The sequence below is a fragment of the Myodes glareolus genome, chromosome 14 (assembly GCF_982192425.1).
Source record: "Myodes glareolus chromosome 14, mMyoGla1.1, whole genome shotgun sequence".
In the NCBI taxonomy this organism is placed as follows: Eukaryota; Metazoa; Chordata; class Mammalia; order Rodentia; family Cricetidae; genus Myodes; species Myodes glareolus.
The window spans coordinates 36878768-36892926 of record NC_142039.1 but is presented as its reverse complement, the minus strand read 5'-3'; the positions used below and the strand labels follow the sequence as shown (position 1 = coordinate 36892926).

Below are 14159 nucleotides of genomic sequence, written 5' to 3'. Positions count from 1 at the left end.
AGCCACTTTATTTCTTCTCTTGAAGAATAAATTCATAGCCAATTTTAAATTTTTTCTTGACTCTTTGTTTTGGAGTTCATTATATAATCTGGATATTGATCCTACATATCATAGTCATAACTGGTAGATTTTCCTTGCACTCTATAGTGCTCAATTTTCCCCCCTTGCTATACAGAAATATTTTGGTTTTATGAGGACATTATTTCCTGAACAAATGGATTCCTATTCAGAAATATCTTTCCTATACTTCCTTGTATTTTGCAGGGTATTGCCCATGTTTTTTCCTAGCAGTTTCAGTGTTTTGGGAACTCACGCTGAAGTCTTTGATTAATTTTGTAGCCTATATAAGACCTTAACAATGACAACACCAGCTGACACACCAATGTGGATAAAGGAAATCTCACAAGGACCCACTCCTAAGTAAAGAACTATACAGAAGCAATTAGCGAGTGACTCCTGAGAAGGGAGAATCAATATTCCCCAGCAAATGTTAGTACTTTTTTTTTTTTAATTGTAGGGAGAGGCTTAAAAATCTTGTCATTCATGAGTTTCTTGGGCCTTGTTTCTTCAGCTTTCTGAGTCTATGAACCTCTCCCTCCCTCCTGGAAAGAATATTTCAATTCAGATGAATTTTCTATACCATCCCTTCACATCAGGAGCAAGAATGGGAAAGAAGTGGCAGTATTTTTGACATTTCCAGGCAACACAATCTCAAAGGGAATGTTCTGTTCCTCTAGTTCTTATAATGCTTGTGTTCTACCTTCCACAATGAATCTTTAGCCTCAGGTGCAGGAGTTGTGTTGTTGATATAGCAACTGGGACTGGGATCTACAATTCTACATTTCATGAATGGTGACTTTCTGCAAATGTCTCTATCTAAGCCGGGCGGTGGTGGTGCACACCTTTAATCCCAGCACTTGGGAGGCAGAGGTAGGAGGATATCTGTGAGTTTGAGACCAGTCTGGTCTACAGAGCTAGTTCCAGGACAGGCTCCAAAGCTACAGAGAAACCCTGTCTTGAAAAAAAAAAAACAGAAAAAAAAAAACAGAAAAAAAAAACCCAGAGTTTTATGAATGAGGTTGAGAACTACACGTATCTGTGGGTATAAGGACAGAATGTAGCTACAAATAACAATGGTTTAAGTTGTAGGTTCTCCTCCAAGATCCACGACTTCATTAGCCCTAAGTAGCCCTAAGCTTCATTAGCCTGGCTAGGTATCCAGTACCAAGTATGACTTTCCTCTTGTTGAGTGGCTTATAAGTTCAATTAGAGAGAGCTGTTGGTTACTGCCAGAGTATAGGAGTCACTGATAGGTTCATCATCCCATGTTGGTTGCTACTGTGGTTAAAGTGCCATAGCTAGATAGGACCGTTGGTTGCTTCCTTCCTTTGAAGCTTGCATGGTGCCTTCTGGTACCATAAAATCTAATCCTCAGGGAGGAGGCTTTCAGGACCGTTCCAGCTTGGCAACCTCTGAGACTCATGCCTGAAGATCATGGTGTCTTCAGCAACAAGGGCTTACCCCCCCCACACACACACCCTGGGAAACAACCAAGGGCAATAGTAAAAGCCCATTATGGTTTGAGAGTTTCTTGAACAACCCTGACCAGTTTATATGAGGGTTTCTCCAGCCTGGTACTGTGGTTGCTCGATGTTCTACGGCTCTTGAGGGAAGGTACACTCATAAAATCTCACCAATATGGCTGTCATTGCTGACATACAGCTTTATGGACGTATGTACTACAAGTTTTTTCTTCAAAATGAACTTCTTCAGAGTGGGTTATCAGGCATCCTTGTTCAGCTGTAGTAGATTCTACCAACAACATTATTCCTCTTGAGATATTAACAGCAAAAGTAATATTACTTTTTTAATGAGTTGTTCAGTTTTCTTCTCTTATATTACATAGGTAAGAGGAAGTTAGCTTCTGGCATAATGGCACTATCTAGCTCAAATATCTGAATCACCTTAGACACATTTGTAAAGTGTGCCTTCCGTCCTTTGCCAACAAGGTCAACACCACTGCTTCGTTATTCTGCTATTGGAATCTAAAGTACCAATGCAATGAATGGGTTGAAATGCATTTCTTGAGGAAAGTAAAAAAGATTATACAAATAATATAATGAATTACTATTTTGTCTGATCTTAACTTGTCTACATTATTTTTTACATACAGATAAAAATTAAGGCAAAGGTATTCATTAATTTCTTAAAAATCTTTGCTTTTCTCTTTTTATCTTCCTAACGTAGAGAAAGGTTGTAGAATAACTTGGCAACCATGGCCAGAAGCTAGACTGTCACCTACAGCCCCAGCAGTCTGGGAGGAGCTAGAGCCCTTCCCCAAGTCTTCCTCTGATACATGAGAGTTCACAGAATTGGGGTTGAAGGTCATAGAGTGAGATTCTGTCAGATAAATAAATAAATAAATAAATAAATGAAAAAAAAACAATACAGAGCAATGTAAAATAGGCAACTACTATGTTTGAAGAAATTCAAGCGCTAACAATGGTTTCAAAATTGAAGGATAGTGTTTTAAAGAAGAGGCACACTGAGCCCTACAAATCAACCACATTAGAAACAGAGGAAGAAGGAAATAAAAATCTCATGACAGATTTGAAACTGATATTAGTACTTCTTTCAAAAGATAATGACGACCTGATATTTGAGACTTAAAATTCTAATCTGATGAGAGCCATCAGGAAGCCGTGTGCTTACACAGTAACTCTTCCAGGGCAGATTATCAAATTTCTTGGAAAGACTAAACAAAGAAAAATCTCATCAAATCATCATCTTCATCCGCCAATGAAAGGGGAAAAAAACAGAAAAGAAAGAAAACAACAAACACGACATAAGTTTAGTTTTCAGAGGCGTCAGACAGGGCCCAAAAGCAAAAGTTGAGACAATCTTATGGGTGAGATCACTACAAACTGAACACCAATCGCAAGGCACCAATGTCATGGGCGAGATCAGGCTAAACAGCGACTGCTGGAGGACATAGCTTACATAGTGCTGACTCACAGAAGATGGATCGGAGGCACAGGCTCAGTACACACAAAGACTGCTTCTTGGCAACAAACGTATATGAACCTCATGGGTAAACAAACACACACATTCTAAACAATGCATATTAAAGACTTAAGAGCCAGGCAGTGGTGGCACACACCTTTAATACCAGCACACAGGAGTCAGAGGCAGGCATATCTCTATGAGTTTGAGGCCAGCCTGATCTACAAAGCCAAGTTTCAGGACAGGCCCTAAAATCTACAGAGAAACTCTAAAAAACAACAAACAAACAAACAAACAAACAAACAAAAGATTTAAGAGACTGCTCAGGCAAACTTTGTTTTAAAGTTGGGAAGTCATGTGTAATGCTCCACCAGACCCACTTCTCCCCTCGTGTGTTAACAGATCACAGTAGAAAGCCCAAAGGCTTAGTTCTCCAAGATGTACAGGCAGAGTCCAAAGTAACAGATGAGGGAAGAGTAAAGAATATATTCCTCTTGCCAAAAAAGGCGATTAAGAGAGCAAAAAATTAATAATAATTAAAAAAAAAAAACGAAACCCGTGGTTGCCCTGATGGTGCAGTGCAGCGAGAGGGCACATTTCCTTTCCTGGATGTTATATTCCTTTCCTCCTGTGTGTCACATGCAGTGTCCTAGAATAGGTCACAACGAGAGCTGAATGCTTTGTTACTGGTTTTTAAAATCTGCCATGCCTCCCCTACCCCACTAGAGAAATAGCCAGGCGCACCAGTTCAGAGTACTTGGAGCTTTTGCAGAGCCCCTGGGTTCAACTCTGAGCAAGTCCGTGGTTCCAGGGATCCATGTCCCTCTTCTGACTTCCGCATGTACCAGGGACACAGGTAGTAGACATAAATACATGCAAACAAAATACTCATACACAAAAATAAATCTTAAAAATAAAAAACTTGACATCTGCCCCCGGCAAAATAATCATCTTTTCATTCCACATTTTTATAGTCACACAAAAAAGCAGAAATTACCAATACCTTTAAGGTAGGCATTAAACAGAAAAACCAAACTTCATCCTGAATACCAAAGTCCCAATCAAGTAAGCCTAAAAGCATTCATATAAAATATCTGAATTATATATACCAAAAGAGGTAAACAAATACACCAACACAGTCAGTGAAGCTTCAATCACATTTGGCAACTCAATGAGAGGGCAAGACAATCCAGACATCAAAGACAGATTCACACACAAATTCTCACAAACTCCCAGGCATTTAAGTTAGCATTATTCACTAATAAAAGCAAAATCTTTTGTTTTAATGACAGTTCATCTAAACCAGTAGTTCTCAACCTGTAGGTCGCAAACCTTTTGGGAGTCAAATATAAGATATACTGAATAGGGGCTGGAGAGATGGCTCAGTGGTTAAGAGCATTGGCTGCTCTTCCAGAGGTCCTGAGTTCAATTCCCAGCAACCATATGGTGGCTCATAACCATCTGTAATGAGATCTGGAGCTCTCTTCTAGTGTGTGAGTATACATGGAGGCAGAATGTTGTATACATAATAAATAATTTTTTAAAAAGAGATATACTGAATAACAGATATTTATATTATGATTCATAACAGTAGGAGAATTACAATTGTGGAGTAACAACAAAATAATGTTATGGTTGGGGATCACCACATTATGAGGTACTGTATTAAAAGGTCATAGCATTTGAATCACTGAGCTAGACATTCCACACTGCCAATTAAATATATGTGCACTACGTACTATCTTAATGCTCCATTCAAAGTCAAATGAATGTCTATAAAAATAAATTAATACAAACAGTATGTAAGTATAAACACATCAGTCAAACTATATATATACATACATACTTGTATCTACAGATATTCCTTTCTCTAGTTCATCTTTAAAGCTTAAGGAATATACTAAAAATTTTAGACTGTACTCTTAGCACTCTAATTTAATTAACGCCTTCTTATGCTACTCAACTGTGACAATCACAAATTATTAGCATGACACTTAACATGTACACTATTTTATACTACATACTTACTACATCAAACTTCTGAGTGATGTTTCCCTGGACATCAAGTAAATAAACCTTGCCATAATGTGTGCCCAGTGCCAAAAACTGTAAGAAAAGCAGAGAGGTCAATTAATAAATACTCAGTGTGTTAGCATACAGTTAATAAAAACCTTTTCAAAGTGAAGCATTTAATACACAATCATCTGCAATATCTTGGAAGACAAGCATTCCTTAAAAAAGGCATGCCTCCAGCTTGGGGGAAATGACAGAACCAGGCCTATTTACCAAGACTGTGCAAGTCAGCTGTCAGGATGACGCATGAGGACCCTCATCTACTGACAACTAATGGCGTGTACGCACTGTGTACACAGTGCCTGATGGACTGGGGCAGTAAATTAAAAATGCAGCAGTAAAGGCTCAAACATGCTGCAGCTGAACCCAAAGTCAGGGGAAATGATTAAGACACTCCCTAATTGAACTTAAATGTGGAAATATAGGCCCGTCATTTCAGTCCAATGAGGGGAAAAAGCTTAAGAACAATAAAGTATTGTTTCTGACTGGAAAATTCCATGCCATTTGAGGTATGAAAAACCTCAGATGTTCTTGTATCAACAGCTTCAGGATATCTCTATAAATGGTACCACATAACACTGAGCATAAATGTTTATATACCAATGCAAAAATAATCCTTTCCTGTCACTAAGTAACTGCTGAGCTACATATTCATTTTATGATATCGGACTGGTTCACATACCCCACTGTTTCTTTATTCCTCTGAACTGATCCTAAACAAGCCAGAAGAAACTTAAGAACTACCTGAAATACGACATGAGATTTTTCTTCCTTTTCATTTCTCTAAGCATTACTCAAATAGTCCAGAATCCCCTGTATTTCACTGCATGCGAGCATGCTTCATTGCAGCCTATAATGAAATGCTCAAATTCATAGGCACTACTAAGCATCTCAGTCAAGCAGCACAATCTTTAAAAAATAACCTTACAGAAAGTCAAGATTTGAAAGGATTTATCAAAATAGAATTGCTAAAAATGAAATTTCAATTCTGGCACTTAAAATACGAAGCTACATTAAAGAGGAGCCACAAAAGGGGGAAAGGGGTTCATTAGAAATTCATCCCCTGCAATGCCTTTCACTCCTGCAAGGTTGCCTTTTTTCAGGAAGAAAAAAGTCCCCTGGGTAAAAAAATCAATACTGGTTAATAAAACATCAGGTGTGCAGACATAACTAGGGATGACGATTCCGCTGCACAGGACTGCCTGAATGCACCAGGTGCCACGACGATTAGTCATCCGGGGCAGACAGCAAGCCTGGTGCAAACAGGAGGCTTGGGTGCTGCAAGTGAAAGGGAGAAGAGGTGATCCTGGTGCGAAATTAGTCTAATATTTAAACCAAGCAGGAATGCTTTCTCCAAAGCACAAGAACATTCTAATCAGAACTAGAGGACCCAAGCGGTTGTCATTTTATCTTCAGAGTGACAATGACTGTATCTGAACAGGAGATGCCACATAAAATGCTAACCAAAGGCAAGCGATATGCCATTTGACGGCTCTCTGCGGTAAAAAAATGGGTCTTAAAAGCTCACTGCACCCCAAGTATCTCACAGTATTGATTCTCCTCATAAATTCTGCATATAGTTTGTTATAAAACTAAGGGAGTTTGAATCTTCAAAATGCAGTAATATTGTGTCACTCTGTGGCATTATTGTAAAGACCATTTTAAAAAATAACTGCATTCTATTATAGGAAAAATTTAGAGGTTAAATATAATTCCTTGGCTATTTTTCTGAAATTTTTTCTGATAAAACCTATTTTATCAACTTAGGATAGATAGTAAAATATAATTATTATTTTAAAGTTTTGATATAAAGGTATGATAAATTTGGACCATTTATAAAAAATTTATAGGTATTTGTATGATGAGCTATCTTTTGTTCAGGAAAATATTTAACCACTTAGAACAGTAAACAAATGCTAATGTGCCTTAGATGAAAACAACTAAATGCCCTTCTAAATAACATTTAATTTGCTGATCATATTTATTTAATTACTGAAATTATGAATAATTCATATAATCCTCTGCTAATGCTTTTGACTAAAAATGCAGCAAAAATGCAAAATACAAAATTGTCCATAATATAACAGAATGTAAAAACAAATCCTTCAAATTTTATTTTCCTTCTAGCCATTAAAAACCGTGAGTCTCTGGGCTCAAAGGGTCAAAGTACTTGCTGCTAAAACAGATGAGTTCAGTCCCTAGGATCTGCCTGTGTGGTATATGAAGAGAACCAACTCCTTCAAGCTGTCCTCTGACTCTATATACATACCATGGCTCAATCATGCCTATATATACATATAAACAATCTCTCACACACCTACACAGATAATAAACAAACAAATAAAAGCAATAAAACCTGGTCAAGGCACAGAATGCTTGACTTTACATGAAACATGTATATCCCCCTCCTCCCAAGGTTCACGAATCACTGCCGAATTGGTGAGGAAGAGTTTAAGAGCCAGAGGTAGTGAATGATTATAAGGAAACTATCCTCTGGACACAACAAGGCACCTGCACGTCTGCACTCTGAGCACTTGCAAGGCATGCCCAAGGCAGACCAAACCCACTATGAAGAAAGGAGCTGGCACACAACCCCACCTCTAGTCATGGGGTCTATCGCAACTGCTAGCTGCTGGGAGAAAGTCAGTTTTCTCTAAAATGTAGCCCCTGGTAAGTTGACCATGCTCCAGTGAAAGGCCTCACCCCCAAGAATATTTGGGAAGCACAATTTGGTTGTTGACAGGGGAAAAAAAAACCCTACAAAGTTGGGTGGATGGGGAAAAGAGGGAGAACCTGGGGATGGGGAGAATAAGAGAAGCAGGGTAAATATAATTAAAACAAATTTTATTAAATTCTCCAGAACCTAATACTTTTTTTTATCTCCTTGGCCTTCTTAGGTATTAGATTTTGCTTTTTTTTTAGCCTGAAAATATGTAAAATCTAGACTGCATAATCATAAATATAGCTTTAATGTCCTCTCTAACATTTAATTAAAGAAAACTTATTTGCTTTATAAAAGGTGGGCAGTGCAGTGCTTCCACTGTGCACAACTCAACTCCATGTGGGTGAAACAGATGGGTTTGTGAGCAGCTCTACAGAATCACCAAAAAAAGGAACCACAACGCATGTCTGTTTAGCCCTTCCCAGAGTGTTCTATAATATTCAAAGTACTTAGAAACAGCTACCGAGTGCAATCGGGGACAGAAACAAATGATGAAATGGAGGACTCAGGAGACAGTTGGGATTCAAAGCTTATGGCTGCTCTGCCCTGCACTCAGAACTGCAGAAACAAAGCACAAATAAAACTGATATGCTATCAACTCAATCAGAATCCTCTTCATAAAAATACGGGGCTCAGCTAAGAGTCTATGTCCTAAACATCAGCACTGACAATCCTTCCCAATTACCAGTTCTCTGGCCAATTCGTTATGTATGGTGATAACAAAGGGACAAACATGGCTCTTCATTTCATGCATTCAAATGTTCATTCAATAAGCACACAAAAAGAGCTATAATGTACTTGGACAATGAGCAAATGCAATAAAGGTTTTGCTGCACTGAGGAAGGCACATGTAAAAAATAAGCAATTGCAATTAAATGTAAAGACGGTTTAAAGTGGCAGTACCTCTAAGATCCACGAAATGGGAAGAGTTGTGTGATAAACCTGGAAAGAAGAATGAGAAAACAGACACAGACAGGGAAGAAAGGCCAGAGTGGATACAACTTGCTCAACAACAAGAAGTTGCATAACAAAGGACAGGAAATTATAAGCAGCTTTACACAGATGAAAGACCCATCTAATGCATGCCCAAGAGAAAATGCAGGCGGTACAGCTGGAAGAGAAGATAATCCCAACATGTACATGCTAAGGTTCCAATAAAAAGAACAAAGGGAAGAGGCACCTAGAAAGCCCACATGCTGTTCTGAGAGCTCAGCATGTTGGCAAAAAGAAAACACAAACCAATATGAAACATAGAGGAGCCAGTTTTAGAAAGAATGTCAGGGAAAACAGACAAAAAGTAGAAGAGAGAGCGGGGAACACCAGAAATGACCAGGAAGGTCTACAAGGGCAGCTGTGATGACGTTTTGAAAAGAGAAACACACAACTTAAAATCAGCAAAGAGCAAAATGTCCACCAGTCCGGCTAATGGATACAGAAATTATGGCATGACCATACACCAGACTATTCTTTAGCAGTAAAAAAGTAAAGTATTGATCCCTACTATGACATATAGGAACTTCTAAATGGTATATAAGTAAAATAAGTCTGGCAAAACAAATCAGACAAGTTATGACTGCATTTATCTGAAACAGCATAAATAGGCTATCTATAAAAAAATATTTATAAATACATAAAGAAGATTGCAACTACCTAATGCTCATATAAGTATGTTCTATGGTTTAGCAAATACATAAGAAAGGAACAAAGTGAGATAAAGAACAAAAGTAGACAAAAGACCCTTGACCTGGAAGAAGAAAATCTCCTATGACTAAGTATGGGTATGGACTCTGAAATGAGGCTGACCTTGCATCATTGTTTAACTTCCTTAAAGAAATGATACTGCATGGGGATCCCAGTGCACAACTGTAATGCAAACATTCAGGAGGTCAAGGCTGCAAGAGTTTAAGGTAGCTGTAAAAAATCTAAGAGAAAGCAAAAGGAGACGGAGAGAGGAAGGCAGGGGAAAGAGAATGACATCTTCAGAGAGTAAAAGGACAATGTTAGAGCAGGTGACTGGGGACAGCAGGAGTGAGGGAAGACGGGTTACAACGAGTTTTAGTAAAAGCAGGCCTATGGCTGAGTGCACAAGAAGCTACAGCCCAGGACTACTTCGCAGTGCACAATGGATTCAAAACTGAGACTGCGACTAAAAAGATAAAAGGATGGAGAAGGGAGACTGGCACATTCGAGATAATTTCACAGGACAGGAAACAAGAAAATAAAGTAGAGACTGGGACACCATAGTCAAGAATTCTGTTTGTGGGCTGGAGAGATGGCTCAGAGGTTAAGAGCACTACCTGCTCTTCCAAAGGTCCTGAGTTCAATTCCCAGCAACCACATGGTGGCTCACAACCATCTGTAATGAGGTCTGGTGCCCTCTTCTGGCCTTCAGGCATACATGCAGACAGAATATTGTATACATAATAAATAAATAAATAAATATTAAAAAAAGAATTCTGTTTGTGTGGAAATGAACATGAAGATTTGAAAACAGAATATTGTAGGCCAAATATCACCAAGTTCCAGCTACAGAAATCATCTCTAATGTGGCCCTGGCAGTGGGAGATGCACCACTATGGTAGTATGAATAAGAAGCCCGCCCCCCATACCCTACCCCCACCCTCCCCACACCCCATCCCCACAGGCTCCGATATTTGAAAGTGTAGTCACCAGGGAGTAGCATTACAAGGATTAGGAGGTGTGGCCTTATTAGAGAAAGAATGTCACTGGGGGTTGGGCTTTTAGGTTTCAAAAGCCTATGCCAGGTCAGGCTCGACCTCTCTGCTAGATCAGGATGGAGCTCTAAGTTACTTCTCCAGCACCGCACATGCCTGTTGCTTTGCTCTTTGTCATTGATGATAATGGACTAAGCCTCTGAAATTGTAAGCAAGTCTCCAATTAAATGCTTTCTGTTGTAAGAGTTGTCTTGGTCTGGACCCTAAGAAAAACATATATAGATCCACCTGGAAAGTGGAAACATATAAGATTGCCTGACAAAATTGGGAGCATAGGGTAGGGGAGAAGAAAGAGTAGAAGGGGAAGAGGAGGAGAGAAGGGGAGGGGTGAGGAGAACTTGAGGGAATGGGATAGTCAAGATGGAGGAAGGACAGAGATGAGAGCAAGGAAAGAGATATCTTGATTGAGGGAGCCATTATAGGGTGAGCAAGAAATCTGGCTCTAGAGAAATTCCCAGAAATCCACAGGATGATCCCAGCTAAGACCCAAGAAATAGAGAGAGGGCCCACCCCCCCAATCTTGACTTGCCCTGTAGTCAGATTGATGAATATCTTAAATATCACCATAGAACCTTAATCCAGCAACTGATGAAAACAGGAGCAGAGACCCACATCGGAGCACTGGAATGAGTTCCCAATGTCCAGTTGAAGAGTGGGAAGAATAAGAATCTGAGTAAAGAGGTCAAGACCATGACGGGTACACCCACTGTAACAGTCTACCTGAGCTGATAGGAGCTCACCAACTCCAGCCTCTAAGCATAGGACCAGACTAATCCCTCTGAATGTGGTTGACAGTTGTATGGCTGGGGCAGACTGAGGGGCCCCAGGATTTATCCCTACTGCATGTACTGGCTTTTGGGGAACCTATTCTCTTTGGATGGATATGTTCCTCAGCCTAGATATAGCAGGGAGGGCCTTGGACCTTCCCCAAAGCAATGTGCCTTACCCTCTCTGAGGATTGGATGGGGGTGGGGTGGGAGGGTAGGTGGAGGGATGGGAGGAGGGGAAGGAGTGGGAACTTGGACTGGTATGTATAATGAAAAAAGACAGTTTGTTTCCTTTTTTAAAAAAATAAATTAAAAAATTAAATCTTAACAAATACTATAAAAAGAAAAAAAAGACTTGTCTTGGTCCTGGTGTCTCTTCACAGCAATAGAATAATTATGGTGACTAAGACTACCATAAAGAAGTTCCTCTGAGGAGTGGATGGGAGATGGGAAAGAGGGGAAAGTAAGGGGATGTGAGAAGGGGAGGGAGCGGGAACTGGGATTGGTACATAAAATAAAAAGTAAAATTTTTAATAAAAAAATATGAAAAAAAGGAAGTGAAGTTCAATGGAAGCAAAGAGTTTGAAGAACTGCAAGATCAGTCTTCATCCCTGAAGAACAAGGAGTTAGCTAGAGTTCAGCAGCCATGGCGTGACAGCCGGAGAAGGCAGGAGACTCACAGGAGTTTATGGTAAAAACAAAAGAACAGACATTATCGTCAACACATTGAGTGAATATAGGGATCTGTTTACAAGGGGACAAAATCTGAAGCACAAACGCCAGCTGGAGAAGGAAACAACAAAACATAAGACAAAGGACACATCAGAGGGGGGGATAGTCCAAGGCTCACTCCCAGGCTCACAGGGAAGAAGAGAGCAAGGGGGAAACCACGGCCTCCACTATTATAATATAAACAATTCTTTTGTTCAAAAATAGACTGAGGGTCTGACCCAATACCTAGAGTAGTCTCAGAATGTCAGAGAGACCTTTGCCATAGCAGGGACACAGACGCTGGGCATGTGCAATCCTCTTCACGTGTTCATTACCTTGTCATGAACCGTCATACAGCTTGCTGCATCCTTCTGAAGAATCTCCGTCACCCCATTGGAAAGCCTTTCATACTTCAGTTTGGGTTCCTCTTCACTCTCTTCCTGCATGAAAAGCAGAGGAACACTGTAGTCACTGTGGCTTTGTTCTGAATGACTCAAAATGTACTTAGGATAACAAGAGACAATCCCTTCATTCAGTGATAAAGACTACAACTATAGATACGGGTTAAGATTCCTGTTTCTCTTTGCCAACTACATATACAGTATCACTGGTGGAATAAATTCAACTACTATTATATTGTAAATAACTGTATGTTCAACCTTACTATGGGGTATAGTATCTAAGATATTCTCCATCCTCATGATAACTACAAATCTATAAATCGGGGATAGCTATAATATTATTGTGATTTAAAAGAGGTATAATTTTACACTTGTAAGTTTAAGACAAAGTTCACAAACCAAGAGTTGTGACAGCTCATGAAGTCAGCCCTACACTCATGCACTGTGGGCAATACCGACTCAATCAGTTTATATATGAAGAGGACATGAATTTGAGAGAAGGATGGGGAAAGGAGTTGGAGTGGGGAGCGAGGAGGGATATGATGTAAATTCATTATGCTCATGAATGAAACTCTAAAAAAGAAGGCATCGGCCCCACAGCAGCTCACACAGCGGCTGGCAGGTTAGTGTTGACTTTGGTGGGAAGACTCACTTCCTTACTCATGAGGCTTTCCCAGGGCTGCCTGAACACCTCAAAAGCACGCAGCCTCTCCCACTGGGAATGGATCCATGAGCAAACAAAATAAAGCCTTGTACTTTGTTAGGCCTAGTCTCCAAGGTTGCACACTTCACGTCTACAAAATTCTACTGATCGTATGGGACAGTCATGATTCACTGTGGAAGGAGAGGACACAAGAACATAACAGGCTGTGAGGACTGTGGGGAGGGCATCATGCAGTTACGAGAATATTAATACAACTTTTAAAAGAAATATTTCATGTACACTAATGAACATTCCTAAGCTCAAGAGCATACAAGCGACCAGCTTTTGAGTAACAGAGTATTCTACCAGGGTCTGTGCACATACTGTTATGTTAACTTTCCATGACTGAGAACTAAGAGCAACAAAATACACAGTATAATACACAGTATTCCACAGGAAAAGGAAAAGATACTAAAAAATAATCAACCTACACTGAAGTTGTAATATCCCCAGACTGATCTATTTTGATGTATAATATGACAGAGCTAATTAACCAAGTCTTTAAAAAATAAACAGGGGAGATTATAAAAACAATAAACCCTTTTGTATCTCCCAGGAAGAACGAGACACTCAAAAGGAAACATTAGATGTCACACAGGTGAGCTGTGTTCCAAGGGAAATGTGTTAAATACAAATTGAATCCTGAACAGCAGCCTTTAGAATAAGATACCACATGTTGCTCAAGTGGACATCAAATGTGCACTCAATGAGAAAGTTAATTCCAGCCTCCCAACTATTTTGCATAAAAGCACTCATCCACGGACCATTAGAGAAGCTTACTCTAAATAAGGCTTGCCTGCCTTATTTATAAGTGAAAACTAAGTAATCTCGCTCACATAAATATACCAAAATAAATACTTTTACAACACAGTTCAGTGAAGCATTCCCACAAGGTTTCAAAAACCATAAATAAAACGAAAACTCAGTATTAGGCACTTTATGTACCATTTCATGCTCTCCTGACAGGTATCCTTTATGTTTACTTAAGAGCAAGCTAAAGGTGAATTTTAAGCCTTTTTTTCTTTGCCTCCTTGTCAAAAGAAA

At 39.5% G+C, this 14159-nt stretch overlaps 1 protein-coding gene across 2 annotated transcripts in view; it reads right to left on the bottom strand.

Annotated features, from left to right (window-relative positions):
• Vps41 (VPS41 subunit of HOPS complex) overlaps nucleotides 1-14159 on the bottom strand; it is a 152308-nt gene that overhangs the window by 110446 nt on the left and 27703 nt on the right. For both annotated transcript variants that reach the window (XM_048460771.3, XM_048460772.3), the window contains exons 3-4: nucleotides 12347-12451; nucleotides 5032-5109 (exon numbers count right to left, since the gene is read on the bottom strand). In XM_048460771.3, coding sequence (XP_048316728.1) covers nucleotides 5032-5109; nucleotides 12347-12451 — 183 coding nt within the window. The remainder of the gene's footprint in view (nucleotides 1-5031; nucleotides 5110-12346; nucleotides 12452-14159) is intronic.